Below are 27,979 nucleotides of genomic sequence, written 5' to 3'. Positions count from 1 at the left end.
GACTGTCTGGGGACAAGCCATGTTAGGGAAGTTACTTACAAAAGTAATCCATCAAAGACAGAGGGGGAAAGTGCTGGTCCAGAAAGTTCAAATCCCGACCCAGGATTTGTTTCAACCAACCAGTTGAGTATAAAGAGTCACAGTAACAGAGTACTCAACTGGTTGGTTGTAACAAAACCTTGGTCTGGATTTGAACTTTCTGGACCAGAACTTTGCACTTCTATCTAATAGATTACTTTTGTGAGTGACTTCCCCAACACTGGGGAGAAGATGGTGTATATGGGAGAAGCAAAAGGGGTGGGGCTGGATGTGGGGGGGGGGGGGTTGGTTCAGGAGCATAATAACCCTGTGGATGAGAACCAGAAGCTTGGGGAAGACCTCATGGCTTGACTGGGAGATGGTCACCCAGTCACTAAATGAGACAACCTCAGCACAGGTGTGTCATGAGAGGAACTGAGAATGCAACTAACCAAGAGAGGCAAGGATTCCAAATACCTGTCTAATACCTCCAGGGTCAGTGAGCTCCAGTGACCCAAAGCTAAGACAGGCCTGCTACGCCACCTTGGACGGGATCCGCCCTCACTGATACAGTGATCAGCTGTTTATTGGATGACAGGCAGAGATTTTAGTCTAATCATGGCTCTCGCTTCGAGAATCAGGCATAAACATTCCTCTGACCCTGATTCACAAGCCCAAGGACCGCCAGCTTGGAGGAGCCAGCGTTCTTTATTTAGTTTTCCTCCCTCCTCATCAAACCATAGTTTTCGCACTACATCTCCCATTTTCTCTCAAGTCGACTAGCTGAACCCGGCTCAGCGAAGCCGGAGGCGATACTTTTTTTTGGCCCACATTGCAAACATTCTCTCAGACGCTGACAGTTTAGACGAAGCAGAAATCCCCGTAGAATAACAGCGGTGAAAAGTTAAAAATACCAACATTCCAGTGGATAAACTCGCGCAGAGGACGCCAATCGAAATCCTGGCTTTTTTCCCCCGGAGATGTTTAGGTTTATCTGAACCTTCCCTTCCAGTTTCCGCCTCTCCTTCTCTGGGACCCGACGACCTCCCGCTTGAGCATCTCCGCTGTGTAACATCTGTGTCAGACATGTGGCACTGATGAAATCCTGTCACGGTACGTCACGGAACAAGCCCCGCGGCACCAGGGGGGAAAGGCTCCCCCTTGTATGGGACCCGGGCTCCACGATGATGGAGGAAGAGAAGCTTGCCATGTTAGCCCTGCACTAATGATATGCTCTCACTTCTCTCTACCTCTCTGAAGATCAGCAAACGCTGTAAGAGATTCTGCTCATGTAAAACAACAATGTACTAACACCGAAATGCAAAACTGAGAATGTGATGAGGTCAGGCGACTGTTAGGAACTGCTAAGTAATCCAAGCACAAAACTGCTGTATGAAGAGCAAATTTTAGATTTTTCTGATGCTTCTTATGCAAAGGGACTTACGATAGAGTGAACAATTACAGTTTATGTGGGCACCATGGGATGTGAACCTATGACTTTTGCATGGCTAGTGCAATGCTCTACTTTTGAGCTACATATGCTGCTGAAGTGCCAAAACTTGCTCAGTCTGTTTTTCATTGCTGTTCAGACGAAACCACCAATAACCTAATGTCAGGCTTCCTCATCATTTGTTACAGTTTTGGGAACCAAAACTCACTTAGTCCTCATGTAATCCAATGAAGAACTTTCATTCAATTTTCAAAACTCATTAAGCACACAGATATTTTCCCGTGGACTGACTGAGTTTTGGAAATTTACTTTTCATATATAAATTTGGTGTCTAAACCTTTGCCCAAGATTCTGTGGTTGAGAGCCTGTAGCCTCCGAAAAAAAAAACCCTACTTTTAAAATAAAACACAAATATATGGTTTATAGGTGGCAGCATAGAAAGTCTAGTTAATCCAGGTAACACTAAAATGCCACAGAATCCATCCATCCATTTTCAATAACCGCTTGTCCTATTCAGGGTTGCAGGAGGTCTGGAGACTATACCAGAAGCTACGCTGCAAGGCAGGGAACAACCCAGGACGGGGCGCCAACCCTTCATGACACAAAATTTTAAAACTTTTCCTAACACATTAAACTTTACAATTACATTTTTAATTGATTCATATACAAATAAGTGACATACAGAAGCCCCACCCAGACATCAAATTGATCCCTGATTGGCCCGTGAACACAGCTGTTGGGGTCACCTGTGGGGTCATCTTCTTCGGGGTCTCTGACACACCCTAGCAGAATGACCCTCTATCAGAAGACACCCATGCTTCCCAGCAAAAGTCCAGTTCTGCTTCCGTCCAGGCATTGTAACAAGAGAACAAACAAGACAAAGGGCAGCAATGTTAAGAAATGGCAGCGGAGCACCTTAGGCTTCCAGCAGGGGGCAGAAGAAGAGAGCAACACTTTGGGCCCTGAAGTTGGCGCAGACGGCTTCCAGAGGCTCCTTTCTGAATGTTGCTTCACACTAGAATTGGCTTGACTTTCACCTGACTCCTGACATTCTGGATCTGACCCCTACGACCTGGCTAGAGAGCCATTGATGGTCAGAGCAGGGGATGCTGATCCTCTTAGAAGATTGACGCTAGGGGGGTTCAGGGGCACATCGGGAAGTCAGCGCCCATTATCTGCCCTGTATCTTCCTAGGAGCCTCTTCTAGCTGATCTCGGTATGGTGGCACTCAATCCTGCATCTCAACTCACCTGCTCTCCGTCAGCTTTCACTCGTCCTCCTTGTCTCTCTCCCCACTCTCTCCCCACACACTCTATCCCTGCCCTCCACCCGTGCCCGTCTTTCATCTCTGGACAGAACCAGTTAGAGCAAGTTAAGTTAGTTTATTATATTAAAATTCCCTGAAAATTAGTGCTCCGCAGATGACTCTGGTAAAAACATTTGCCACCAGCTCCGGTCACTTTAAAATCTGTTTGATGCCCACCCCCCACCACCCCCCCCCCCCCAGAACTTTCTTCCAGATGTTAGTTAACAATGTTGCACAATAAAAGAAGCTCATTGTTCTAATTCATTGAAAGCAGATATCATTTACCACAAAAATCAGCTTAAATTAAACAAGCGAGTAACTTTACTGGTTATTTATACGTTATAATTCTCATGAAACCCCTGTGATTATATTTCAGCGTCAGAAGCAGAGTTTTGGCAACACCTAAAATAACTGTACAGTGATTGGACAGTACCTACAGTGATGGAGGGCATGTACAGTGATTGGACAGTACCTACAGTGATGGAGGGCATGTACAATGATTAGACAGTACCTACAGTGATGGAGGGCATGTACAATGATTAGACAGTACCTACTGAGTAGGAGATCATGTACAATGATTAGACAGTACCTACAGTGATGGAGGGCATGTACAGTGATTGGACAGTACCTACAGTGATGGAGGGCATGTACAATGATTAGACAGTACCTACAGTGTTGGAGGGCATGTACAGTGATTGGGTGGGGTGGGGGGGGGCATGTACCAAAAGAGGAGTCATAGCGTGGGTGAGCTGGCAAAAAGTCAGGTGGGTCAGGCCCATGACAACTCACTTGAAGACAAAATCACACTACAGACTCAACTATACATTTTTTATCTGTTTGTAAATGACCCGTAGCATTACTAAGGTCAAATGAACAAAGAGAAAGAAAAATGTATTTCCCTATAAACAGTATATTTCCTCCAGCCGATCTAACCATGCACATATATATCTGTGAGACATGTTTTAACAACTTTGCTCGCTGCAAAGGCTGAATGGGTAGGCCTGAATTACATCCACCACCACGGTAGGTATCTACAGTGATTGGACAGTACCTGTAGCGATTAGGGGAACATGCAATGCTTAAACAGTAACTACAATGATTAGGGGGCATGTTCAGAGATTGTGCAGTACGTACATTGATTGGAGGGGCCATGTACAGTGACTGCACAATACCTATAGTGATTTGGGGCATGTAGACTGACCACAGTGATTGGAGGGGGCATATACAGTGATTGCACAGTAACTTCGGTGACTGGGTAGCATGTACAATGATTGTACAGTACTTACAGTGATTGGAGGGGGCATATACAGTGATTGCACAGTAACTTCGGTGACTGGATAGCATGTACAATGATTGTACAGTACTTACAGTGATTGGAGGGGCATATACAGTGATTGCACAGTAACTTCGGTGACTGGGTAGCATGTACAATGATTGTACAGTACTTACAGTGATTGGAGGGGGCATATACAGTGATTGCACAGTAACTTCGGTGACTGGGTAGCATGTACAATGATTGTACAGTACTTACAGTGATTGGAGGGGCATATACAGTGATTGCACAGTAACTTCGGTGACTGGGTAGCATGTACAATGATTGTACAGTACTTACAGTGATTGGAGGGGCATATACAGTGATTGCACAGTAACTTCGGTGACTGGGTAGCATGTACAATGATTGTACAGTACTTACAGTAATTGGAGGGGGCATGTACAGTGATTGTATAATACCTACAGTGACTGGATGGGGCCTGTAAAATGACTGAACAGTACCTGCAGTGATGGGGGGCATGTACAGTGCTTGTGGGCCATGTTCAGTGACTGGACAGTACCTACAATGATGGGGGCACGTACATTGACAAGATAGTAGATACAGTACTATCACTGCACATTCCTCCCAGTACTAGGGAGGAATGTACAGTGATTGGACAGTACCTACTGTGATAGGCGGGCATAAACAGTGACTGGTCAGTACTTACAGTGATGGGGGGCAGCTACAGTGATTGGTGGGGCATGTACAGTGATTGGACAGTACCTACAGCAATTGGGGGGGGGGGGGGGCACTTACAGTGACTGGACAGTACCTACAGTGACTGGAGGGCATGTATAGAGATTGGGGGGCAAGAACAGTGATTGGACCGTACCTATAGTGATACACGGGCATGTATAGTGATTAGACAGTACCTACAGTGATTAGGGGGGGCATGTACTGTGATTGGACAGTACCAAAAGTGATTGGGGGTCATGTACAAGCATTGGACAGTACCTACAGTAATTGGGGCAGGTACAGTGATTGGACAGTAAATACAGTGATAGAGGTACATGTGCAGTGATTGGACAGTACCTACAGTAATAAGGGGCAGCATGTATAGTTATTGAATAGTACCCACAGTGATTGGGGGGGCAAGTACAGTGACTGGACCGAGACTACAGTGATACGGGGTATGTACAGTAACTGGACAAAACCTACAGTGATTGGGGGGTATGTATAGTGACTGAACAGTAACTACAGTGATGGAGGGCATGTACAGTGATTGGACAGTACTTACAGCAATTGGAGGAGGCACGTAGAGTGACTGAACATTACCTTCAATAATATGGTACAGTTACAGTTACTGGAAAGTAAATAGAGTGACAGGGCATGTCCAGTGATTGGAGGGCATATACAGTGATTAGACAGTACATATAATGATAGGGGCATGTATAGAGACTGGACAGTAACTACAGTGATGGGGGGCATGTGCTGTGATTGGACAGTACTTTCAGTGATAGGGGGCAAATACAGTGATTTAATAGTATCTCCAGTGATAGGGAGTGTGTACAATGAGTGATTGGAGAGCATGTATGATGATTGAGGGGCATGTTCAGTGATTGTACAGTACCTACAGTGATGGGGGGCATGTACAGTGATTGGACGGTGCCCACAGTGATTAAGGGGCTTGTTCAATAATTGGTCGGCACACTTGGCAGATGAGCACAGGGATAATAAGTTGTTCCGTTTCCAAAATGTGAGTCTGCTGCTTTCCAGGAAAGCTAATAAAAATATAGACTGACCTTGAATCACAATCCAAGAAAATATAGCAGTTAAGCATCCGTAACATGATGACAGTGATAGGCTTTTAACCTGTGAAAAGTAAGGCTAGGGGAAGCATCCCTGACCCCCCACCCCCGTCCCGCATTATGACACTTACGCGTGAACAGCTCCAAAGAGCAGAACCTGGTTTCATATTCCGCTTCTATAATTCCCATGATCCTCTTCCCTCTAATTCGGAATCAGGGGAAGGAATGTGGAAAAATACCAAGTCAGTACCAACAACTGAGCCATCATGGTCTGTGCTCCTTGTGGAAGCATGTAAACCCCCCTCTGTGAGAAGCACCCAGACAGCCTTCCTACACCTGCAACATGGTTTAAAGGTGAGGGGTGTCTTGGGGAGAGATCTGATCCAGACCTGAGGCTGCACTTTTAGTGAGAGTGGGATGCTGTAGGAGGCTTCTCAGATGTGAGGGGGCTGGGTGGATTATGGGTATTCCTGCTATTTAAAGGGGCAGCACTGAAAAACACAATAAAACCCAACCAACTGGCATCTCCTGACCCCTTTCTGGACTCCGCTGCTCACTGGACGTATTCAGGCTGGGTGGCCTACAGACACAACAGCCACATCCCACCCCCCGCGGTCTGATCCATGTAGCTTACACACTAATCCAAGTTTTCAGTCACAGAGCTGTGTACTGCTAGAGAAGTTTGGCTCATAAATCAGAGGGTAGGGTTGCAAGTCGGTTAGGTTAAGGGGATAGCGGTTGAGGAGTCAGACATGGACAAAAGGTCAGGGGTTCAAGTTCCACCAGGAGCACGAAAGCTTAACCGGAAATACTTCAGGGAAATCCATCCATTTTCCATAACTGCTTATCCGAAGCAGGAGTCACAGCAAGGCTGGAGCCTATCCCAGGAAACACAGGTCAAACTGCAGGGGGGAAACCCTGGACCCTGAAAACGATGCACGCACACACACACAGGCACATGCACACACACACATACACACACACACAGGTTTGTAATTATATCTTTGTGGGGACTCTCCATTCATTTCTGTTTGGAAAACTCTAATCCCAACATAACGACCTTAACTCCTACCCAGCACTAACCTTAACCATAAGCAATCAAACAAAATACGAGACTTTTAGCATTTTTAGTTTTTTCATTGCATTCGGATATTTGTGGGGACTTGAAAAATGGTCCCCACGATGTCAAAATAACAGGTTTTTATTACCTTGTGGGGGACATTTGCACACACACAGAACCAGGCAAGGGTCCCAAACCCCCAGCCCTGGAGACGTGGGAACGACAGTGTGCTTCAGTAAAAATTCCTACGAAAGAACTGCGAGTATGGAAAAACCAGGGTTAAACTTGCTACCCTCACAATTGAATTAAATTTATATAAATACTTGGCAAGGCTGCCAAGAACATAATATAAATCAATAAAATTAACACTGCTTATAAAATCACCACAGGAAAACAAAAAAATATCATCACGGCAACTTATAGATTGCAGAACAGAGATGAATATGATACCATGTGAGAATGATTTGCGATAGACGATTTTTAATATTTTGCTCAATAACACCAGAGCCAAGAGCGTTTCGCCAAACTGGATTATAATAAGCCCAAGGGGACGTTTCTGCTCTGTATGCACGAAGTGTGAAAAATAACTTCCATCTCTTCAGAGATTTTTGAGATGGAAACCAGAAAGGTTGAAGGAATCCTATAACAAATGACTGTCCTTAGCTTCTTAAGTGTAAATGGACCTGCTGTCTGTGAATCCACGTGCTACATTACCTCTTTGCCCTCTGTGTGACACACAGAAAGAGAAGCTCAGTTTACCTATAAAACCCTTGACACAAACATTAAACCCACCAACACCAGTCCCAGCTTTCAAGGTCCCAAGTCCTTGAAAATTCATAAGCAGGGCTCTTCTTAAAACTCTCATTATGAAAGCTGCAATGGCCCTAAAAGCCCTTATTTCTACCCAGCATTCCTAGCTTCCTTCAGCTGGCCCATGAACTGAAAAGGCCCTTGTTACAGCCAGTGAAATTGCAGTTTTCAGTCTTCTGTGCATCAAGCAATCAACAAGTTTTGACCAGAGAACATTCCTACCTCATCAACTGACTGATACTTATCCAGTGTAGAACCATGTCACCTTTTTACAACACACACACACACATATATATATAAACACACACATGCCAGTGTTGGACATTTCAGGTCCAGAAGTTACAAATCCAGACTAAGATTTTGTTTCTACCAACCAGTTCATTACTCTGTGACTGTGACTTTTTATACTCAACTGGTTGATAGAAACAAAATCTTGGTCTGGATTTGTAGCTTCTGGATCTCAAGTACCCAACACTGATAAATACATACATACACACACACACACACACACACACACACAAGTCCCAGGAAAGCATGCACAACCAAGGAGTTGTGCGGATTCTCCCAGCAAGCCTTGTGGGACGCTTCAGAGTTCATCAAATGACCAGGGGTACAGGGCGAGCCCCTATTTTCCCAGGACTGCATGGGCATGGAGTTCCGATTCCCCCCGAAAACCTGGGCCGGCTGCAGCTGGCTCGTCAAAGGCCTGCAGCCCCAGTACTTTCCTCATTATCTGATCCGTTCTCGTCCAGAACCAAGTTCAACAGCTGGAAAAACACATCTGTCCATTTAATGAATCTAGTCCTAAAATAAGCTTTGTTTCATTCCCTCCAGAATGTGAAAATGTATCCTGAATGATTAGATTGCCAGATATATTTACACTGTAAATAAAAGGTCTGCTGTAAGTTTTTCTTTGCAAAAAAAGAGAGAATATACTTCCAATTTTATTTCTGATACAGAAAAAACTTGGTGACTCTCCTAATCAAAAAAAGCCAAGTATTACTAAAACTAATATGAACAGTAGAAGTTTCCCTGAGGTCCTTCCTTACTCACCGTTTGTTTTTCAAGGTGGATTCCCCACATTTCCCCACCATGCCGGTCCAGAGCAGCACAATGGTGAATACCGATTGCTTTATTTTTCCAACTTACAGCCTGTCGTTATTATACTGGGGGGGGAGGGGGGGGGGAGAGATTTTGCAGGTTGCGAAAAAATGCTGAGTCCACAGAACCTGCCTGTTTGTTTCTGGTGGCACATGGGAGGGATGGAGTATCCTGGTGGGGGCAGGCAGGTAACCAGGTAGTATTGAGACAGGGGGTCCTGCACATGCCCACTGGCACTGCCCAGGCCTGGGGGTAGGGAGGGAGGGGGGGGGAGCAACAGTGCTTCGGCTTATAAGATCAGGCTGGTCCCTGTGAACGCTTTTCCTGTCACGACTAAACTGAGAGTGCAGGGCCACATGGCAGCCACCCCCCAACACACACACATATGCTCATCAACACCCCACCCCCCCCTTGACTTTATAACCCAGCTTTGATTTCTTCTGCCCCCCCCCCCCCCCCCCCGCTTCTGCACAGCCACATGCGAGCCAAAATATACCTACATTTTACTCTATATGTGGCAGGAGCAGGGAAATAAGTACAATGCGAGTACCGAATACTCAAATAAAGAAATAAATAGACAATTAGCATACAAACAACACGTTGCTTCTCTATTAATAGTATTTACAATATAGCAAAGAGACTCCCTATTATTCCCATGTATAAATACTCTTATGCTGAACAATATGAATAAAATTAATGAATATTAACATACATTATTAGTCCACCAGGAGTTACACAGGCCTAGTTACAAACACGAAACACGTGGACGGACTTCTGTGCCTTCGATCCCAGCATGACCGATATAGGCTATCCTATTTCTATTTTATTTATCTAGCCTGTTCGGTAGTAATTTTTGGAAGGAGTTGTTTTGAATTTAGGCATGATTTGTACAAGCGTTAACATACCCCCGCACTGAAGATTTTCACGTAATAATATTTTATCATCGACATAGAATCTTTTATTTTTTTATTTTACACACACACACACACACAACGTGCATGCGTGTGTATACATATTTGTGTGTGTGTGTACGTAATTTCAAAACCCGTTTTTCTACATTTACGGTTTCCCCAAGATAATATTTTACACTTGGGTTATCTGATACACTTACGAACACAGGGCAAACTGAATCCTTTACATATGTGCATGTTTATAAACACCCCATACACGCGTCTTTGTGAATACGACTAAGTTGCCAGATTTAATTATTCATATGCATCTACATAATTATCTGCCAGATCACTGAATACTGTCCGCTTGCGGCTGACATTGAGTAAACTGGTGATATGTAATTCAATAAATCCAGCGCGCGCCGTTTATGCTTCACAAACGAGCAGAAGATTGAAGGGGTTCCTAAATCTTGTGCCCTACGATTACATTATTCATACAGAGGGGTGTGACTTACAACCTCTTTTTTTCTGCCTGTATATAACGAGAAGTTGAAGCAAAGGAAAATACAGATGGAGAAGACCACTCTTCACACTGTGCAAGAGAAAGTTCACCTAAGCCTACGTGACAAGTTGCATACTCTCCCTTTGTGTCTCTCCTGTCACCATGATGTCCAGGCTGTGCCTTCTTTGTCTGGCGACCGCCTTCGCGATACTGACCCGGCTGGCGGAGGCAGTCGGACCCGTGGTCCGATGCGAGCCCTGTGACGCCGGGGCGCTGGGGCAATGCAAACCCTTGCCCAAGGACTGCGCCGAGGCGGTCCGGGAGCCGGGCTGCGGCTGCTGCATGACTTGTGCGCTTACTGAGGGACAACCTTGTGGAGTGTATACAGGGAGGTGCGGATCCGGCTTGACCTGCCAGTACCAGCCGGGTGAAAGCAGACCTCTGCAAGCCCTGCTGGAAGGACGGGGCGTTTGCTCCAGATCGGCTTCCAAAAAGCTCAACAGCATCCTGATTCCGGTCCACAAACAAGGTAGGCAGTGGGGACCGATAAGTATCACGGTTCTGGTGGATTTGTCGGACCCTCTGCTGGGTGCAGCTTCTCTGCCCGCGTCCGCCCGGGCCAAACATGCGACAAACAGAGTCGCAGCCGGACCTCCAGAGACACCTAGATAAGCACGACGCTTTTGATTAAGGGCGTTTTCCTTGCACTTAATGTATGGCATCGATTTGACTTTTTAAAAATCCCCACTAGAGAATATGCTCCCTCGGCTGGCACATTTTAAAGCCTGTTTGCAGAATATCGCGACAGTGAGTGTTGCATACTTTTTAAACCGGCTTCCAGTCACTCCTACAAATCGGTACAAGCTGCAAACAGAAATTACCGTACAAGCCAACTACATATAAACCCACTCTGTCTTTTATAAGGAATTTCTATAGTGAACCGTTTTTATCCTAAATCCGACAGTTTTAGCAAAATAAGCAAAAAATATATTAAAATGTATTAAACGTGTTTTCATGAACTGACGAACAAAACGTGGACTCCAATGAATGACAATCACAATGAAGTCTGTTGGCATCAGCCGTTCACAACTAAAAGTTAACGGTAACGTAGCTAAAATTGCAATGGTACCCAATAATTCATAACATCCTTTGAGTATTTTGGGTGTACAGTATGCAATGCATGTCGGTGTATATATGTGCCTACGTCCGCGCGTGTCCCTTGGTGCGGAACAGTCCCACGCTTGCATCTTCAGACAATGTACTTTTTACATGGCTAAACGTAGGTGCTATATCTATGAAGAAGTCGCAGCTGCAAATACTGATACATGCAAAAAAAAAAAAAAACTGCCATCTGCGGACGCAGTTTAGCTTGTGATTTGCACCCTGCCGCGTACTTTTATGAAAGCCGGAACACACGCGTGTTTCTGATGCGCGCCGATCGGGGGTTGCGTACCTGGCGGTCCCGTAGCGGAGCCAAGCTCCTATTTCCTCGCGCTGCGTTTTCATATGTCCATGACATCACCCTGAATTTTTAGTGTATTTCACCCCCCGTACTTTGTAGTGGCTTCTATGGTGGGAAGCAATCAAGTGTAGCCTTCACACAATGGGAGCTTTTAAACACACGTACTAGGTTGCGTTAAGTGGTTTTACCCTACTTTCCCCCCTTGTGCTGAAAACTCATAAAATCCTTTGGGGGTGCATATTGTAATTGTAGTCCGTAATAGGTCGTTTCTTCCTATTTTGTCACACCCATTGTAATTGCTTAATTAGAATGGCTTAAGCGGGCCTTAAATAATACTGTAGAAGTATGTATGTGGTATGCATTAGTAAAAAAGCTCCGGTGGGAAATGTAATTATTTACCAGTCTGGCAGCCTAACTAATAATAAGGAACTCATCGACGACTCCAGCAGCGTGGCCGTTGCGATGCTTTGAGAGCTACGGCGTGTCTCCCCCTGCTGATGAAATGCGGGAATTACACTTTGGTGGGTGTGCAACTCTAGAGCCGCGTGCTCGCTCGCCTCTTTTTAATGAGCCTGCGTGTTGTATTTCAGATTGTTTACTTGGCATGGATTATACAAACACGTGAAGTAAGACGTTAAAAACCTTTTAAATAGTGCATCAGACCAATAAAAGTTTACATTCTGAATAAATATTGGTGTTGCGAAGGTATCCAAATATGATTTTTTGGACGATTACTGTTTGCATTTATTTTTAAAGGAAATACCGCTGGCACTGGTTGTTTCTATCATTCGCCATTTGGAGTTTTCGATTGGACCATATAGCACTGGTTTGTTGCCTGGTTACTAATTGATCCAGTTAGAAGGAAGCATTAGAGAAGAGCCCACATGTTTGACAGGCCTGCCAGTCCAAACCAGTGGAGCTGGTCTGCCGAAATCTGGTTCTACTTAATCTGGAAAGTTCCTCCTGTTTCTTGTTCTCTGAGGCGAGCACCAGACGTCAGGCAGACACAATGAGCTCTTCGTCAGGGCTGCAGGATCAAACCTGGATCTGATCCCCCACACTCATCATGCACACACACACACACACACACACAGGTTCTATCATTAGGGTCTGTAGTCCACAGTGGAATGTGGTTGGGTACAGTTCAGTCACATGACTGGTGATGTCATAAAAGCAGCGATGAAGGGGTTCAGACAAATATCGATGGCTGTTAGAAGCCTAAATATGCCGAAATCTGGCTACATTTCACCCACCATCATCTTGTGCTTTACTCATCTCCGGAATCCTATGTAACAGGCCCGTAGAAGGTAATAAATTTCGGGGGGGGGATCGATCTCACCAACTGGGGTAGGAGCCTTTGTAGATTTTGAGCAAATTCTGAGTGGGAGGGGGGTATTCCAACCAGTAATTTTATTACCTGCCTACATGCCTGGACTGGAGCAAACAAATTTGGGGGGGGGGGGAGTTAAACCTGAATTTTACTATGTGGCTACATGCCTGCTATGTATAACTACTTTTCCTGAGTGTGCCTGATTATTTAGAGTAGACAAGCATTCCCCCCCCCCTCCCCGTGGCACGTCACTCAGTGCGGATCCAGCTCTCCCATCTCCGGAAAAGCCCGGGGCAGCCCTCCTCGCCCCCCGCCAGACCCACAGGCCTCGCTTCTGCCTTCTCCTATATTTGGGTAGCCGCTGCTCAGCCGGTCTTCTCTGCATCTTTAACGATTTGTCAAGAATCTTGGGCACAGGTCTATAAATAAGCTCCGCCGTGTCTCTCAGCCGGCCTGGAGAGAGGCCGTCTGGAAAGGCAGCATCTGCTGATGTCAAATAGCTGTGTTACTGTTTATTAGCCGGCTGGGGCGACTCTCTGTGGCTCCGCCTCTCGGTTTTGAAACGCGTCCAGTGTGGTGAGGCAGCTTCTTTTTAAAATTTATATATTTATTTTTTTCATGGTATAAGCACGCAGTGCCCTTCCACACAGTGCCCTTCCATGCAGCTCCCTTCCACGCAGTGCCATTCCACACAGTGCCATCCCAGTGAGACGGCGTCGTCGTCGTAGGACCCCTCAGATGCACAAGCTGCGTATAAATGACAGTGCAGAATAATTGTATGATCCAGCTGATTTTGTATGAACACACTCATAGACAAAGAAATAAGAAATATATATTATATATGCATTACAGCCAGAGCTAGCTGTTCCATAGAGGTAGAGGAGGTGGTACCTCATCTGTTTTTGAGATTAAATTATGAAACAGGTAAATAACTCATTGTTATTATTTTATTGTTAGTTAAAAGCACATTTTCTCTCTTCTTTGGAAAAATTCACTGTTGTAATAATATACAATGTACTATCTTCTTTCCTCCTCATTTTTGTAATCACCAGCTGCCACTGATTCAGCCCTCAGCTGGGTAATTATAATGTTGATACTTCATTTGCCATTGTGCAAAGCACTTTGGGATTCTTTAGTTTTCACAGATCCCATATTTCTCTTGTGTAGGGCAGTAAAACAATACAGTACATGGAGGTGAGAGCAAAGCTTGGGGTTGGACCATTTTCCCCCAAGCAGTTTTTGAGGTTAAGGACCCTGCTCAAGGGCCCAACAGTGAAATGATTAGTCCACGAGTGCAGGATTCAAACCAACAACCTACAGGGTCACAGGGACGGTTAACCCACGGAGCTACACACCACCCTGAAAGAAAAGCGATAGATGTGTATGTGTATGACTAATCGTGCATTCCATTTGCCCTCGGAACTCGGATTCCGAGTCGGATTCCAAGTTTCGAAGCCGGAAGTGATGACATGCGCGCTCCCGTTTCTCGGAGAGCCGAGAAATATCTCGGATAATGCAGAGGATCCCGAGTTCAGAATCGAAGATGGCTGCGCCCTTTATCAACAGAAGGGAAAGTTGTAGTTTTATCCTGTTTAAGCACTGCTTCTCATTTGTGGCTCATTAAATCGGTCGCACACACTATACCGTTCAACTTATCTGTGGACGTGTTGCTACAGAGTTTTATACATTAAGCACCGCGCGTAATGTGTTATCAACTGATATTGCTAACAATGGCTACCAATTAACCGGTCTAGAATTGGATTTCATGATTAGTCGGATTATTTGTCGGATTTAAGGTAGTTTGGGCTAATTGTAAGTGAACGAAGATAAAGACCATTTAAACTGAGGTACCTTAAATCCGACAAGTTGTCCGGCTAAGCAAAAAATCTTACTTTTTCCATATGAGTCCATGGTATTGCTACTTCTGTGGCAAATGGAACGTATCCGACTCGGTTTTCCCGAGTTTTTAGCGGATGTGACGTAATATCCGGGTCCGAAAATTGGATCCCGAGGCAAATGGAATGCAGCATATGTCTTCTCAACCTTTTGTGACATTTTTTGTGGGTAATCTCCTTACAAGAACAGCAAATACTAAAGAGCTTGGCACTGTGTGTAAATCTCAATAAATGGGTAATAGGGTCTTTTAGAAATTCATGCAGTATTTTTGGGTCAGATAACAAGAGGCTGAACTGGCTGCCAATGTGAAGTGTTCATAATTCTAGGTAAACAAAGCCATGGGCTGTGGGTGTTGGGTTGTGTGTGTAATGTAAGTATTCGTTCCCCTGTCCTGCATGGTGAACAGAGAACTATCAGGACCCAGAGGAGGACTGGCTCACTAACAGCACTGGAGCCTTGGAGATGGAGAGCTCCTACCGTCTGGTGGAGCCCAGGGTGATTCCCCCACACTCCAAAGCAGATGCCATCCGCAGGGACCAGTCCAAGAAGTCACAGAGCTACAAGGTGGAGTCTGTGTCCGGCGGGCTCAGCGTGGATGTGCAGAACTTCTCCCTGGAGTCCAAGCGGGAGTCGGAGTATGTAAGTCCAGTCCACCTACCCCCCACAAAACCCATTTGATTTCAGGAGGTGACAAAATTTTGATTGGGGTTGTGGGAAATCTAACTAATAGTTGGAAATCTACACCACAAGTATATGAGGGTGTCCTGCTGCGTGCCCCCCCAGAGAGGTATAGGTCCTACTGAAGGGTTCTTGTGTCCTCCTGGCCCATTGTCAGGTCACCGGATGGTTGGCGTGGCACTTGACCAAAAAAAATCCCACAATGCATTGCAGGATAAACTTCCCCCCTGAAAGTGTACTGGCTGGTTTTATGTTTCCTAGAGTGAGCTGGAAAGGGTGGCGGTGTTTAGCCCCACCCCAGTTTAATGTGCTGGCTGACACTGGGCAGCTCCCAGAATAGTTAGCCCATGACACACAGCACAGATCCAAGCCGCAGTTCTGCTAGCTCCTGGCTTATGGGCCAGTACCTTTGTCATCGACAATGGATGCTAAAAGAAGGACACACCCCCTCACTGTTTGACGCGACAAACCATAAGGGACGTCCTTATCAGCCAACGAACACGACGGCATGTAAATGGGAGCGATGCTGCTTCAGCTGGAGATTTTAACATGCTACACTCCTCAGTGGGCGTCCTACACAGGGGGGCGGGACATTCCACTGGTTGATGTCCAGGGGCAGGATGGAACACTGGAATTGCTGCCCTACCACCAAGCCACCCCCATCTGGCTCTCTGTGTATGGCCACAGTCTCTGGCCCCCTGTCTTGGTCATGCCCTATAATCCCCCCCCCCAGCACTGCCTCTCCACCCTATAAACATTATTGTCAGTGGGGAAGGTGTGGGGGGGGGGGGGCTGACATTCTGGTTCCTGTGGCAGAGCAGGGTAGTCAGCGGGGGGGGACTTCTGATGCCTTTGTTGACCCCCCCACCCTGAAAGTGGTTACTCTGCCCATTTCCTGGAAACGGTACAAGGCAGTGTTCTTGCAGCCCCCTGGCATCTTCTCCCAAAATTGCCCATAATTAATTGGGGTGTCAAGGGGGGGGGGGGGGGCAGCAAGCTCCAGTGGCTGGAATGTGTGAGTCATCTGGGGGCCTGGGTCTTACAGCTTGTGGTGAAACAGAACTTTGGGGGGGGGGGCTTTTACAGGCAGTATGATGCAGTGCTCTGATGCCCCCCTTCCCCCCCCCCATCTCAGGGCCCATGTCGGCGGGAGATGGATAGTGTCCTAAACAGCCTGAAGATCACTAATGTCCTCAACCCCAAGGGTTTCCGCATTCCCAACTGCGACAAGAAGGGCTTCTACAAGAAAAAGCAGGTGAGTGTGATTCCCCGCCCCCCATGTCAGTTTGTTTCTACTCCCAAGGCTACGCTGGGATATTCATTTTGGGTTATGGTCCTACATGCTGAGAGAGGCCTGTTTGTATATTATAACCTCCCCACAACCTGCATGGTGCCATACTTTGGCCCATGCAGCACGCAAACAAGACCACATTTCCCAGTTCTGATGAAATAGGATCCTCTGGGAGAAGATGGCAGAGGCGTGACATGATGTCCTGGATTGGATCGGCATGCTTTCTATAAGATCAGCCAATGGGACGTAAGGTTCTTGGCCAGTGCAGACATCTCTGGAGTCCAATCATGAAGGAATCGAGTGAGTCAGGAAACACTGCGTGGCCTTCTGTAGACCGGCATGTGGAAAAGTGACACACACACCCAGACGTTTGTTTCCCACAAGGGGAGGTGGCTTTTTCTGGCATGAAACGGAAAGCACCTGCAAGACGGGAGCTGTCTGAGGTGCTGAACACGCCCCCCATCCCCCGACTCAGTCGTGCTTCATGGGATGGCCCAGTCTCGCTATTCTCAGAAGAGATGAGTCACGCGGGCCTTCGGCGGAGTTCTGGGAAAAGGGCGAGTCGCACAAAAGGCGCTGCATCGCTGGTTCTGAGAAAAGAGGGGAGGATATGCCGTCTGGATTGTTCTTTTGTGTATTGCTTTTATTGGTGAACTTTGGATGGGGTTGGTGGTGTTTTTGCAACTCTACGAATCCTGGGAAATGTTGAAATCCCCCCCACCCCAGTCAAAGATTTCCTTGGTGGTGCTTGCTATACACAGCGGGTCACATGACTGCTGAGGTGTCATGTGACACATGGAATGTGAATGCCCTTTTCACCTGAAAGATACTCTAGGGCAGAAGGACCCCTTTCAGCTGAGGATTTCTCTCCTAACAGAAGATGGATGCAAAGTTGGACAGGATGCTTAGCTTACACACTCAAACTTAGCAAAGCCCAGTGAGTTCGCCCGCTGTTCATTTTTTCTTCCCTGGCAGCATCCTGCTTTGTTTCCAACCAAATCATTTTGCTTCCCCTTGCCCCAAATAGCTTGTGACGCTTTATAGTTATTTATTTAGTAGATGCTTTAATCCAAAGCAATGTTCAATTGAAAGCAGGGTCAGACACTGGAGCAATTGGGGATTAAGGGTCTTGCTCAAGTGCCCAATGGTGACATCACTCTGCCAACTCTGGAATTTGAACTGGTGACCTTTCTGCTGAGCCACACAGTGCCCCATACAAGATGCCGGAGAGGATGAGAGTTCGGAAACTGGGCAGAGGGACCCCCCAGGATTATCACCACCTCTCTGAATCTGAGGGAACAGGAATACTTAAGTTGGAGAAGCAGGCAGGCATGGGGGTGAGGAGGAAGGGCAACTCTTTTGTAATTAGTCAATATTTTGGGGTTTTTCTATGGAGAAAATGAGATTTGGACCTCAGCCTGTGCACATTAAGTGAGCCCATTCCACCCCGGCTTGACTTGGCGGGTACGGCGCCTCTTGGGTACCTACCAGGATGCCCCAGTAAATTTACATCGGATCTAAGCAGAGGGTGTTGAAATGGCTTCTTTTCGAGGAAGTGAAATAGAACATGTGTGTAACTACAAAGACAAACTACACATGTGTGTGTGAGCCCGTACGCATGGAAAATAGAGGGAAAAAATGGAAAAGTTTTTGAAATCAAATCGCACCCGTTTCGAAGTTGCTAGTCCAATACCCACATCTGTCAAGGCGTGATTAGGATCATCAACACGGCCCTGTGTGGACAGTGTCTCGCTGATTATGATAATCAATATAGCCCCTGTGAGTGGGGCATCGCTGATTAGGATTATCGGCACGAGCCGTGTGGGTGGGATCTCGCTGATTAGGATAATCGGCGTAGCCTGGGTGGGCAAGGCCTGGCTGATTAGGATAATTGACATGGCCTATGTGGGCGGGGCCTAGCTGATTAGGATAACTGACATGGCCTATGTGGGCGGGGCCTAGCTGATTAGGATAATTGACATGATCCATGTGGGCGGGGCCTAGCTGACACATTTTACTGGGTGCACACTGCTACCCATCATGCTCCTTTAGTATTTGTATCATGCTAGCTGGAGTGAAAAGGGCTGAAATTCTGGCTCTGCAGAAATAATGCTTAACCCCCCCCCCCTTTTAAACATGTGCATGGGGGCTTCCAAGGGAGGGCAGAGGGAGGGGAAATGGCGGGTTGCCCTCTCCTCAGGCTGCTAATCATAGCTGTTGTCTCAGGGGTGGGTGCTGGTGGTGGGGGAGGAGGGGGTGAGTTGATGGAGTGACCACCGGGTGCAGGGCCCCCCATGGATGGCTGACAAGGTGGCCGCCCCCCCACCCACCACCCTGAACCCCACATCCCCCCCAAGGAGCGCTCCCCATAATTGTCTGACTCACTCGGGAAACCCTACAAAAATAAATCCAAAGGCCCCTTCAGATCACGTTGCCCACAATTGCCCCGTAATAGATGGCTAACCCACGGCCTCAGCCTGTGATTTTATGTTTTTATGCAGTTATTTTCCTGTGCCGTCAAATTACTGGAGTAACATTTATATTATGTTGCGGGCAATGTTTAATGTACGATCTTCTGTTGACCCGCAATCATTTGTAAACCAATGAAACTCTTACTGGCTATTTTTTTCCTCTGGTAGTAGTTATTTCGGAATGCAATATTCCCCCTCAAGGAGAAGTTGGGGCAGAAGATCTGGTGTAGGTCATTTTGTGACCTTGTATTTACTTTGGGGTTTTACAATTTCTTTTTAATTCTTAGGCAGCCAAACGTTCTTCCTATTAGGTTTAAATGCGCTCATTATGTCTGTGCTGTAGAGGGCGCCGTTGAGGTGTTAAAGTTATGATTGTCTCGTTATCGGTTCTGGATCGGGAACGTGCCAGAATGGCCCATTTATATTTAAAAAATAATAATAACACCTATTCCATTGGCCAAGAGGATGTTCAGGAAGGATGCCGCCAGCGGTGGGCTTACTGCGGAAGTGGGAGGTGGGGGGGGGGGGGGTGAGAGGGATGCCAACTGAGGTTTGGCGGGGCTAGTGAGAGAGGGTGGGAGCCTGGGAAGGAGCCAGCTCGTGGCCGGGGCGGGGGGAAGACAAAAAGCCAGTGCACTAACACAAGCTCGAGCCCCATCATGGCTACCCCCTCCCCCTTCGGAACACAATATTTAACGCTGCCCCGCAAAATGATCTGGTCTGGAGGTCCCCAGAAATAGAACTTGACCGCGAAAGCAAGCAACGTCAGAGGAGAAGAAAAGATAATAATAATAAACATGAGGCAGGGTGAGGCTGAGGAGCAGGATGTTTGAAGTTCTCTGTTTGGAGCTCTGAACATGCAGCAAAATGCAGACACCTTGACACAAAGTGATCATAGGGCCAACCCTAAGAAGCCGAACCAATGCATCGCATGTCTTATCAAAGAAATGCGCTACCTGTACGTTACAGAAATTATCCTGGGCTTTTATTTTATGTTCATCCCTGTTTTTTGGAAGACTGCGTTAGAGTTTTACATTAAGGAGTTTATGCAAAGACATTAGACATTAGACATTAGTGGACAGAAGCCAGTTAAATTTGGTTTTGTACAGTGGCATAAATGCAATACAAACTGTGTTGATCCAGTATTGATCTTTGCTGTTTATGATGATCTAATTAAGGGTTATTCAAATCACGGTCCTCGAGGTCCAAGCACTGCTGGTTTTCCAGCCTTCCTTGACCTGTCAGTCAGGTGTGAAGCCTCTGGCCAATCAGAATCAGTCATTATTAAACAAACTACCTGGGAGAACTGGAAACAAGGTCTGGATTTGGAATCGAGGTCCAGATTTGAAGAACCCTGATGTAATGGATGGACCCACATGCTCATCAGGACAGTATAGTAGTGTTCCAGCTAAACAAAATGTTCCAGTAGACTCCATGCTACGTAGCTTCCCAGTAACCTACATATACCATCCATTCATTTTCCATATCGCTTGTCCTATGCAGGGTTGCAGAGGTGTGGAATCTGCTCCAGAAGCAACAGGCACAAAGCAGGGAATAAAACTAGGCGAGATACTAAGCTGAGGGCTGCAACAGAAGAAGTCGCTGGATATCTTAAAAGATATCCATATCAGAAATCTCGGACTAATTATGATTTGGAGATTTATTGATCAGAATCATTTTCCATAATGATCTGCAATTCACTTGTGCTTGACATTATTTAAAGTAATTAGACTGTAGGGTGTTCGTTATAAATAGGCCATAGGTTGGGGAGGGCTTCTTGGGCCCATGTCCTGGAAATGTGTGAAGGATCTGTGTAAGCGGTCACCGCGATCTTGTTCTATAAACAAAGCATCCTAGTGTACAGTTCCTCAACCTCGAGTCTGGTCCAGATATGCACTTCTCTCTAAGTCCGAGAGAAAGTTCTGAGAGGCAGGCACCACATCTGCCGTACCAGTTTGTACCAGTTAACGCGATCCCTTGCATCAGTAAACGTCTATCAAATACATGCAGTGGGCACCTGGTGATCCCACCTGGTGTGGTTACAGCATCATTAGTGTATGAGAGTATGACATTGCATGGTGGAAATGATGTATCAAGAGCACGTACTTGAGGGGAACTTTTGAGGGTTTGGAGAAAGCACTTGAATTGCCCAGTGAGACTCTGGTGGTGCCTCTTCTCAAGGCATTCTGATACTTTGTCTTTTGATCCTTCTCACTTCACTGTCATAGGATATTGAGTATGAGTGCGTGAATTCTTCTACACCCTTAGCCCGTTACCTTTTGGTCACACGTCCTGTTACTCACTGTGACACTAAGTACAGCCCAACTAGCGTCATTGAGGCTTTTCAAAGGAACATCTGAGGTTAAGATGCCAGTCCCTGTGAGCCTGTGTGCTGCTGGTTGTGCCCCTAATTCTGTGCTGCACCATATAATCATGGACAGATGATTTTGTCTGGCTGTCAGTTCCCTGGAATAGATCTCTGGTCAAAGCGATGCTCAAACTGGCCCGCATTGCTTTAGTGGCAGGTTTCTGTTATTTTTGACACTTTTTCTCTCGGAATGGAGGTTGCCTCAAAAGTGTCATTCAGGAAAACTAAACAAGGTAAGAGATGGGATACTCCTGGAACACTCAAAGTAGAACACGTCTGGGACATTCCAAGTGAAACATTCCTTAAGCCCAAACAAAGGATACTCCTGGAATACTTGTGGAACTTTTAAGGCAGAATACTGCTAGAATACTCCAAATGGAACACTCCTGGAAGCACTCAAGATGGAATATCTTTGGGAACTCAAGGCAGAACCCTCCTGAAACAATGAGAAATGCTCTTGGTACCCTCCTGGAATGTCCATGGTAGAATGTCACTAGAACATTGCTGGAATGCTTGAGGTATCAGATAGAGTGATTGGCACAGACGAGAAGCTTGTTGGCACGAGAGGGGCTACTGAGAACATCGGTGATCCGTCTGGCTAATCTGAAATGTTTCTGTCACAAGCCATCAACTCAAGAAAACTCCTCACCGCTGATAGAACATATGAGAGCTGGTCACTGCCCTGTGTTGAAGAGGTCACTGGGTAGTGGGTTAGTTGAGAAAGCAGACACTTTACAACCACCAGCAAGAAAAACTTGACATTAAGCTGTAACTGTGTAGAATAATCGGGGTACCTGTAAACCAAATAAGCCAGTTTGGACACAGTCATCTGTAACGCAAATTTTAAAATATACCGGTAAATAATGTATAATTTGGTGAATTTGAAGTTTGATATACTGATTTGAGTGAGAAAGAGATGAGTCCCATCTGGAGATTACATTGATGGTGGCGTAGCATCGCTGCCAATGTACGTTATGTTTAAGTTTGCTCGAGCATGACTTGCGAGTTTTGAAATGCATCCAAGCAGTGAAAGGTGGGAGGTGGTGGTGGGGGGGGGGGGGTCGGGGAGAGATCTCTGAGGCATATCCAGAATTTAACCCGATCCGCCCTCACCAGCCAGTGTCCTCGAAGCAGGGGTGAGGTAGTGGCAATATTAGTCCATACTGGAGAAAATGAGCGATGGTCTCAGACCATGTGACTTCAGCCTTGTTAAAAGACGGTGAGAAAAGAACCCGACTGAGAGTAACGAAGGATCACTTTCAAACACTTAATGTCTCTCGATCTCTCTCTCTCTGTCTCGTTCTTTATAGTGTCGCCCATCCAAAGGCAGGAAGCGAGGATCCTGCTGGTGTGTGGACAAGTATGGGCAGTCCCTGCCAGGCTACAGTGGCATGGAGAGGAGTGACGCCCACTGCTACAACCTGGAGAGCAAGTGAGGGCGAGAGAGGGATGGAGAGAGAGCGAACAAGAGAGAGAGACAGAGCGAGAGATATAGAGAGGGCCCACTCAGCTCTGAGGCGGTCATGCGCACAAAGACTGTACAAACAAAGACTTTGAAGGAGCTGGCTTGGCACTAGGAAGCCCAGCCTGGGTGCGGGCAGCTGTGCAACCTTTGACCTTGCGTGGGGGAGGGGATTACGGCGAGCTTGTGAGGACTGGAGACTGAAGCTGGGCCAAGACAATTCATTCTTACGGCTTTCTATACTGTGCATAGGGAGCATTTGGATTCTTAAATATCTGAAAGAGAGCCTGAGAAACAGAGAAATTATATATATATATATATATATATATATATATATATATATATATATATATATATAAATATATATATATGTGTGTGTGTGTGTGTGCGTGCGTGTGTGTGTGTGTATATATCTATATGCAAAGTGCACTATTTTTTAGAGGGCGGGGGCACCCCGTGACAAAGGCACCCCTGCTTGCCTTATTAAGAACTGCATGTGACCAACTCGAATCAGATTTGCTCGGACAACACGGACGCAATCCCGGTGGATGGATCCCGGTGGATGGATCCCGGTGGATGGATCCCTGTGGATGGATCCCTGTGGATGGATCCCGGTGGATGGATCCCGGTGGATGGATCCCGGTGGATGGACCTCTCCACCCCATCTCCACACGCCTGCATGCTCCGGAAGGCGGGGGGATGGAACAAGAGAGTGTCTGCGTGCAAGGGGGCTGCATGCCCGTGCTATCTAGCTCTGCTCAGGGTTTCTGATGTGAGATGAAGGCTCACCAGACAAGGTAGCCATTCCCACTCACAAGCACACACACCCCCTCCCAGCCCACCCCACCAGTGATGGGATCTCACCCCAAGGGCTCCTAAGCATGCTCATGTCATAAACACAAATATCTGAAATGCCCCCTAAATGTTCGTTTCATGCATATACATGGTCTGGAAGCCACCCACCTCCCATTAGCAGTCGTAGTGCCCCCCCCCCCCCCCCCCCAGCACTTTCCTGCATCCTGAAGTACCCATGCACCTCCTTACTGCAGGGAAACTTCCCACTGATTTCCTGTCCACTGGGTCAACTGTAAAATTGCGCTTGTCTGCAGGTCTCTATGGTCCTGAGCTGTGTGGGGTATTTGTGACCTTGTGTGTGTGTGTGTGTGTGTGTGTGTGTGTGTGTGTGTGTGTTTCGGTGACTGTGTCAGGGTGTCAGTAAGTGTTTGTGTCTGTGAGTTAGTGAGGGATTGTGCGTGCAATTTTGTGTGTGTGTGTGTGTGGCAGAGTGTGTATCAGTGTGTGATGTGGGACATCTTGTCTGTGGGTGGTCCGGCAGACTGGCTCAGGATTCCATCAAACCCCCCCGCCCATAACTCCCCACTGCAGCCAAATACTCCCAGTCGACCGCCACCCCCCCACATTGCCAGAGGGGCCACCGTGGCATGATGCTAAACGGCTGTCACATATGGACCCGCCCCCCTTTTCCAGGGGCACGGCTTACAGGGCCAACCAAATGACATCAGGCGTGACGTCACTCATGACAGCCAGTGGTGATTCGTGGTCCAGCTCTCTCCCATCACATCCTGTGTAATGACTTGAACGGTGGAGAGTGCCCATCTGGATTGCTATCCCAGTAGCTCAGTAGCATATAATTGGATGTCTGAATATGCTAAAAAATGCTGGTGCTATTACTTTAATGTTTAATTATTTTGACTTGATTTGGGGAGAGGATTATAACGTTTGTCTAGCTGGTGGATATGGCACTCCTTTGTAAGTGTTTATTTTGGCCAGCTGTGTCTGGGTAGACATATATTTCAGTACTTAAACATTTATCTGAGAGTATCTATAAGCTGATCCAAACCATAATTTTTCTTAAGAATGATTAAGTGACTTACAGACTGCACAACAGAGAAAAGCAGCATGTTTTTTGGGGAATATAATCACTAAATGTTTAATTCTTGTTCTTGTCGTTCAGAAACATAACAGAACAAATTTCCGCTCACAGGTACACAGGCACTCCTAGATTTATATGGTGGCTTAACCTGCATTCTTGTTAGCGTTAGCTCTGTCTCTTGTCTTACAAACATTATCACAGGTCTTCTACACTCGCTCCTTGTACTGCAGCAGTGAGTCTAAACAACGATAAAAGTCACTTTTTTTCTGCTGGTCTGGTAAGGATTTCTTCTTTCACGGGTAACTGTGTTTTTAATATCATTTTAAAGAATATTGATTCAAGTTTTCATATTACTAAGCTAGAAATCACAGCTATTATTTTCTTTTGAGAAAGGGAACGATTCTGTTTAAATATAATTTGTATTTAATTTCTTTTTTAAATAAACGAAAAATAAATGCTATTTTAATTTACCAGTGCAACTCTCTTTTTTTGCTCAGAATCCGATGAGAGTTTTATCTGAGGGAGTAATTAAGTGACCTTTTACAGAGTGAACTTGTAACTTTCTACAGCAGAGCGGAGATTTCTGAGTAGAATTTCATGGAAGTCTGTGCTGTTGTACCTTTGACCCTCAACCTGCTTTTGTCTGGGGGAAAAAATATGCCACTGCATAAAACAATAGACCTATATGCCTACTGCAGTGGTCAATAAGGGCACTTTTCCACTGCACCAAGCACCAAGCTTCAATAAAGTACCAAAAGTACTTCAAGGTGTTGGTTTTCCACTGGTGTAAAAACTGGTACCGACGCAGAATGACATTACAACGCGAAGTCAGGTATTTTATATTAAATTCGAATAAGTGTATTATAGGGCTGGACGACAACGTTGCATGTTACTAACATTCTCACATCGCTAGCTAGTTAGATTAAGATCAGGGCCCGGTTTCTCGATAACGGTCACTCATATCGTCTTACGAAGACTTTAAAGATGTACTTTACGAAAGGTATTTGTTTTTCTACGTATGTTTCTCGAACAAGATTGCTCAAGGGAGACCTTCATAAGTGTGACTTTAATAGGTGCTGGAAAACCGGATTTGTTGACATCGATGGCTCAAGAATTGATTATTCAAGCAACTGCTTCACTGCCGCGTGAGAGAAAGTGGTGTTATTTATAAATATAATACTGCAGGAAAGCTTCAAAATGTTGCATTAGTCAGAAATGGGTTGAACCTAAAAATAAAATACAAAATTAACAACTTGAATCATCTAATCGTAAATATGATTTTCGTCGATTGGGTGCACGAACTCGCCCCCCCAGACTGTAGTATCACCATTTTATTCTTATTTGTTGACTTCTATGGACTATTCCAAGGTGCTTTTTGGGGAAAATATATTAGATAAATATGTGAATGAACCTGCAGTGTCGGCTCTTACCAACCTCATGGACCACAATTTTGAAATACTGCGACTTTGGCACATTTACAAAGGTATATGCATTGCAGAGGCGTCGGAAGTTGGGGGAAGCATCCACCCCAATATCGGCAGTACCCCTGCCCCCCATCCTTCACAATTCATAAATAAATATGTGACCAACAGCGTGTTCCTTAGGTTTCATTATGAATCCGCGCGATACTGAGGCCAATTTGTGGCGCATTCAGAGCGCAAGGACGAAACCTAACAAAGATTGTAGTCCAGTATCAGAGAAAATCATTTTATCATATGGATCAGTTATTTGTATGTTATATAAGTGATGTGTGGTTGTGAAACTGCACCCTTAACTATGTTAGTCTTATTTTAAATGAGTAGTATGAGCTGACAACAGAGATTACAGACAGCTAAGAGATGCTCAGACCAACCTTACGAAAAAATGTCTTACGGAAGATATACATAACTATGAATGTCTCGGGAAATACATCGGAGAGTTAAGAGACAACTTAAGGTAGAACTTAGGAACAACACAGCATTAAGAAGGTTTCGAGAAACCAGGCCTAGACTTTTTCTTCCCTTCAATTCTCTACAGACATTATAGCACACGGAGTTTATGCTTCACTAAAACAATTTTTAATACTTAAAACTTAGCAAGTTTTTCAATTTTAATCATTATTCCTTTTCAAGACCTAGTATATATTCAAAAATCAGTTTTCCTCCGCTGCTTTTGCATGAAGGCTGCATGCCTTCTCCGAGACAATCATAAACAGGTTTGTGAAAACATTACACTGAACTCCAATTTTGCTTTATAAATACCTCAATATTTTTTACAATAAAATCACATTGCTATCTTAGAGTAGCTATATTATACAAAATACTCTACTTCATGTCATCCATACCTTATCTTGACCAGGAATGCAGTTCCTGAAACCTTCTTATCGCTGCGTCGTTGACGTCTTTCCTGAAACACGTCAACGACGTGTAATACTACAGTCCAGTGAGTGGTGTAGTATCGGTACTGTACTGTAGTACAGTCCGGGGAGTCGGGTTCACGCACACAATCAATGAAAATTGTTTTTATGGTTAGATGATTCATTCGATTCGTTAAGTTTGTAATTTTATTTTTAAGTTCTCCCCAGTTCTGATTAATGCAATATTTTGAAGCATTCCTGTAGTGTTATATTTACAAAGAACATCACTTCCTCTCATGCGGCAGTCAAGCAGTTGCTGCATGGCGGGAATAATCAATTCTCGAGCCATCGATGTCAACCAATCAGGTGTTCCGATGCATATTAAGGTCGCACTTAAAAGGATCTCCCTTATGCATCCATTAAAAGATTGTTCTGGAAACAGACATAGGAAAATAAATACCTTTCGTAAGATACATCTTTACGATCTTCGTAAGACGATATGAGTCGTCTTTATCGGTAACGCACCCCAGATCGCAATTTTAGCTTCGGTCTCTTCATTTGTCCACGCCTCCTTTATTTATTTGTTTGTTCGTTT

General features: G+C 45.7%; 1 protein-coding gene and 1 long non-coding RNA gene across 2 annotated transcripts; one reads left to right on the top strand and one right to left on the bottom strand.

Moving 5' to 3' along the window:
• Window positions 1–366: 366 nt before the first annotated feature.
• Window positions 367–11,815, bottom strand: LOC111850181 (uncharacterized). The gene is made up of 3 exons (XR_002839728.2): window positions 11,651–11,815; window positions 5,966–6,036; window positions 367–2,306 (listed from the first exon to the last, which is right to left on the bottom strand). It is a non-coding gene; the product is annotated as an uncharacterized lncRNA (long non-coding RNA).
• LOC111850180 (insulin-like growth factor-binding protein 3) lies at window positions 10,153–25,519 on the top strand. The gene is made up of 4 exons (XM_072712860.1): window positions 10,153–10,726; window positions 15,292–15,524; window positions 16,699–16,818; window positions 23,004–25,519. The coding sequence occupies exons 1-4, from the start codon at window positions 10,360–10,362 to the stop codon at window positions 23,127–23,129; spliced, it is 846 nt and encodes a 281-aa protein (XP_072568961.1). The 5' UTR covers window positions 10,153–10,359; the 3' UTR covers window positions 23,130–25,519.
• The last annotated feature ends 2,460 nt before the right edge of the window (window positions 25,520–27,979 follow it).

This window comes from Paramormyrops kingsleyae, chromosome 1 (assembly GCF_048594095.1).
Source record: "Paramormyrops kingsleyae isolate MSU_618 chromosome 1, PKINGS_0.4, whole genome shotgun sequence".
Lineage (NCBI taxonomy): Eukaryota > Metazoa > Chordata > Actinopteri > Osteoglossiformes > Mormyridae > Paramormyrops > Paramormyrops kingsleyae.
The sequence above is the reverse complement of the archived record's forward strand: the minus strand, read 5'-3'. Positions and strand labels throughout refer to the sequence as shown.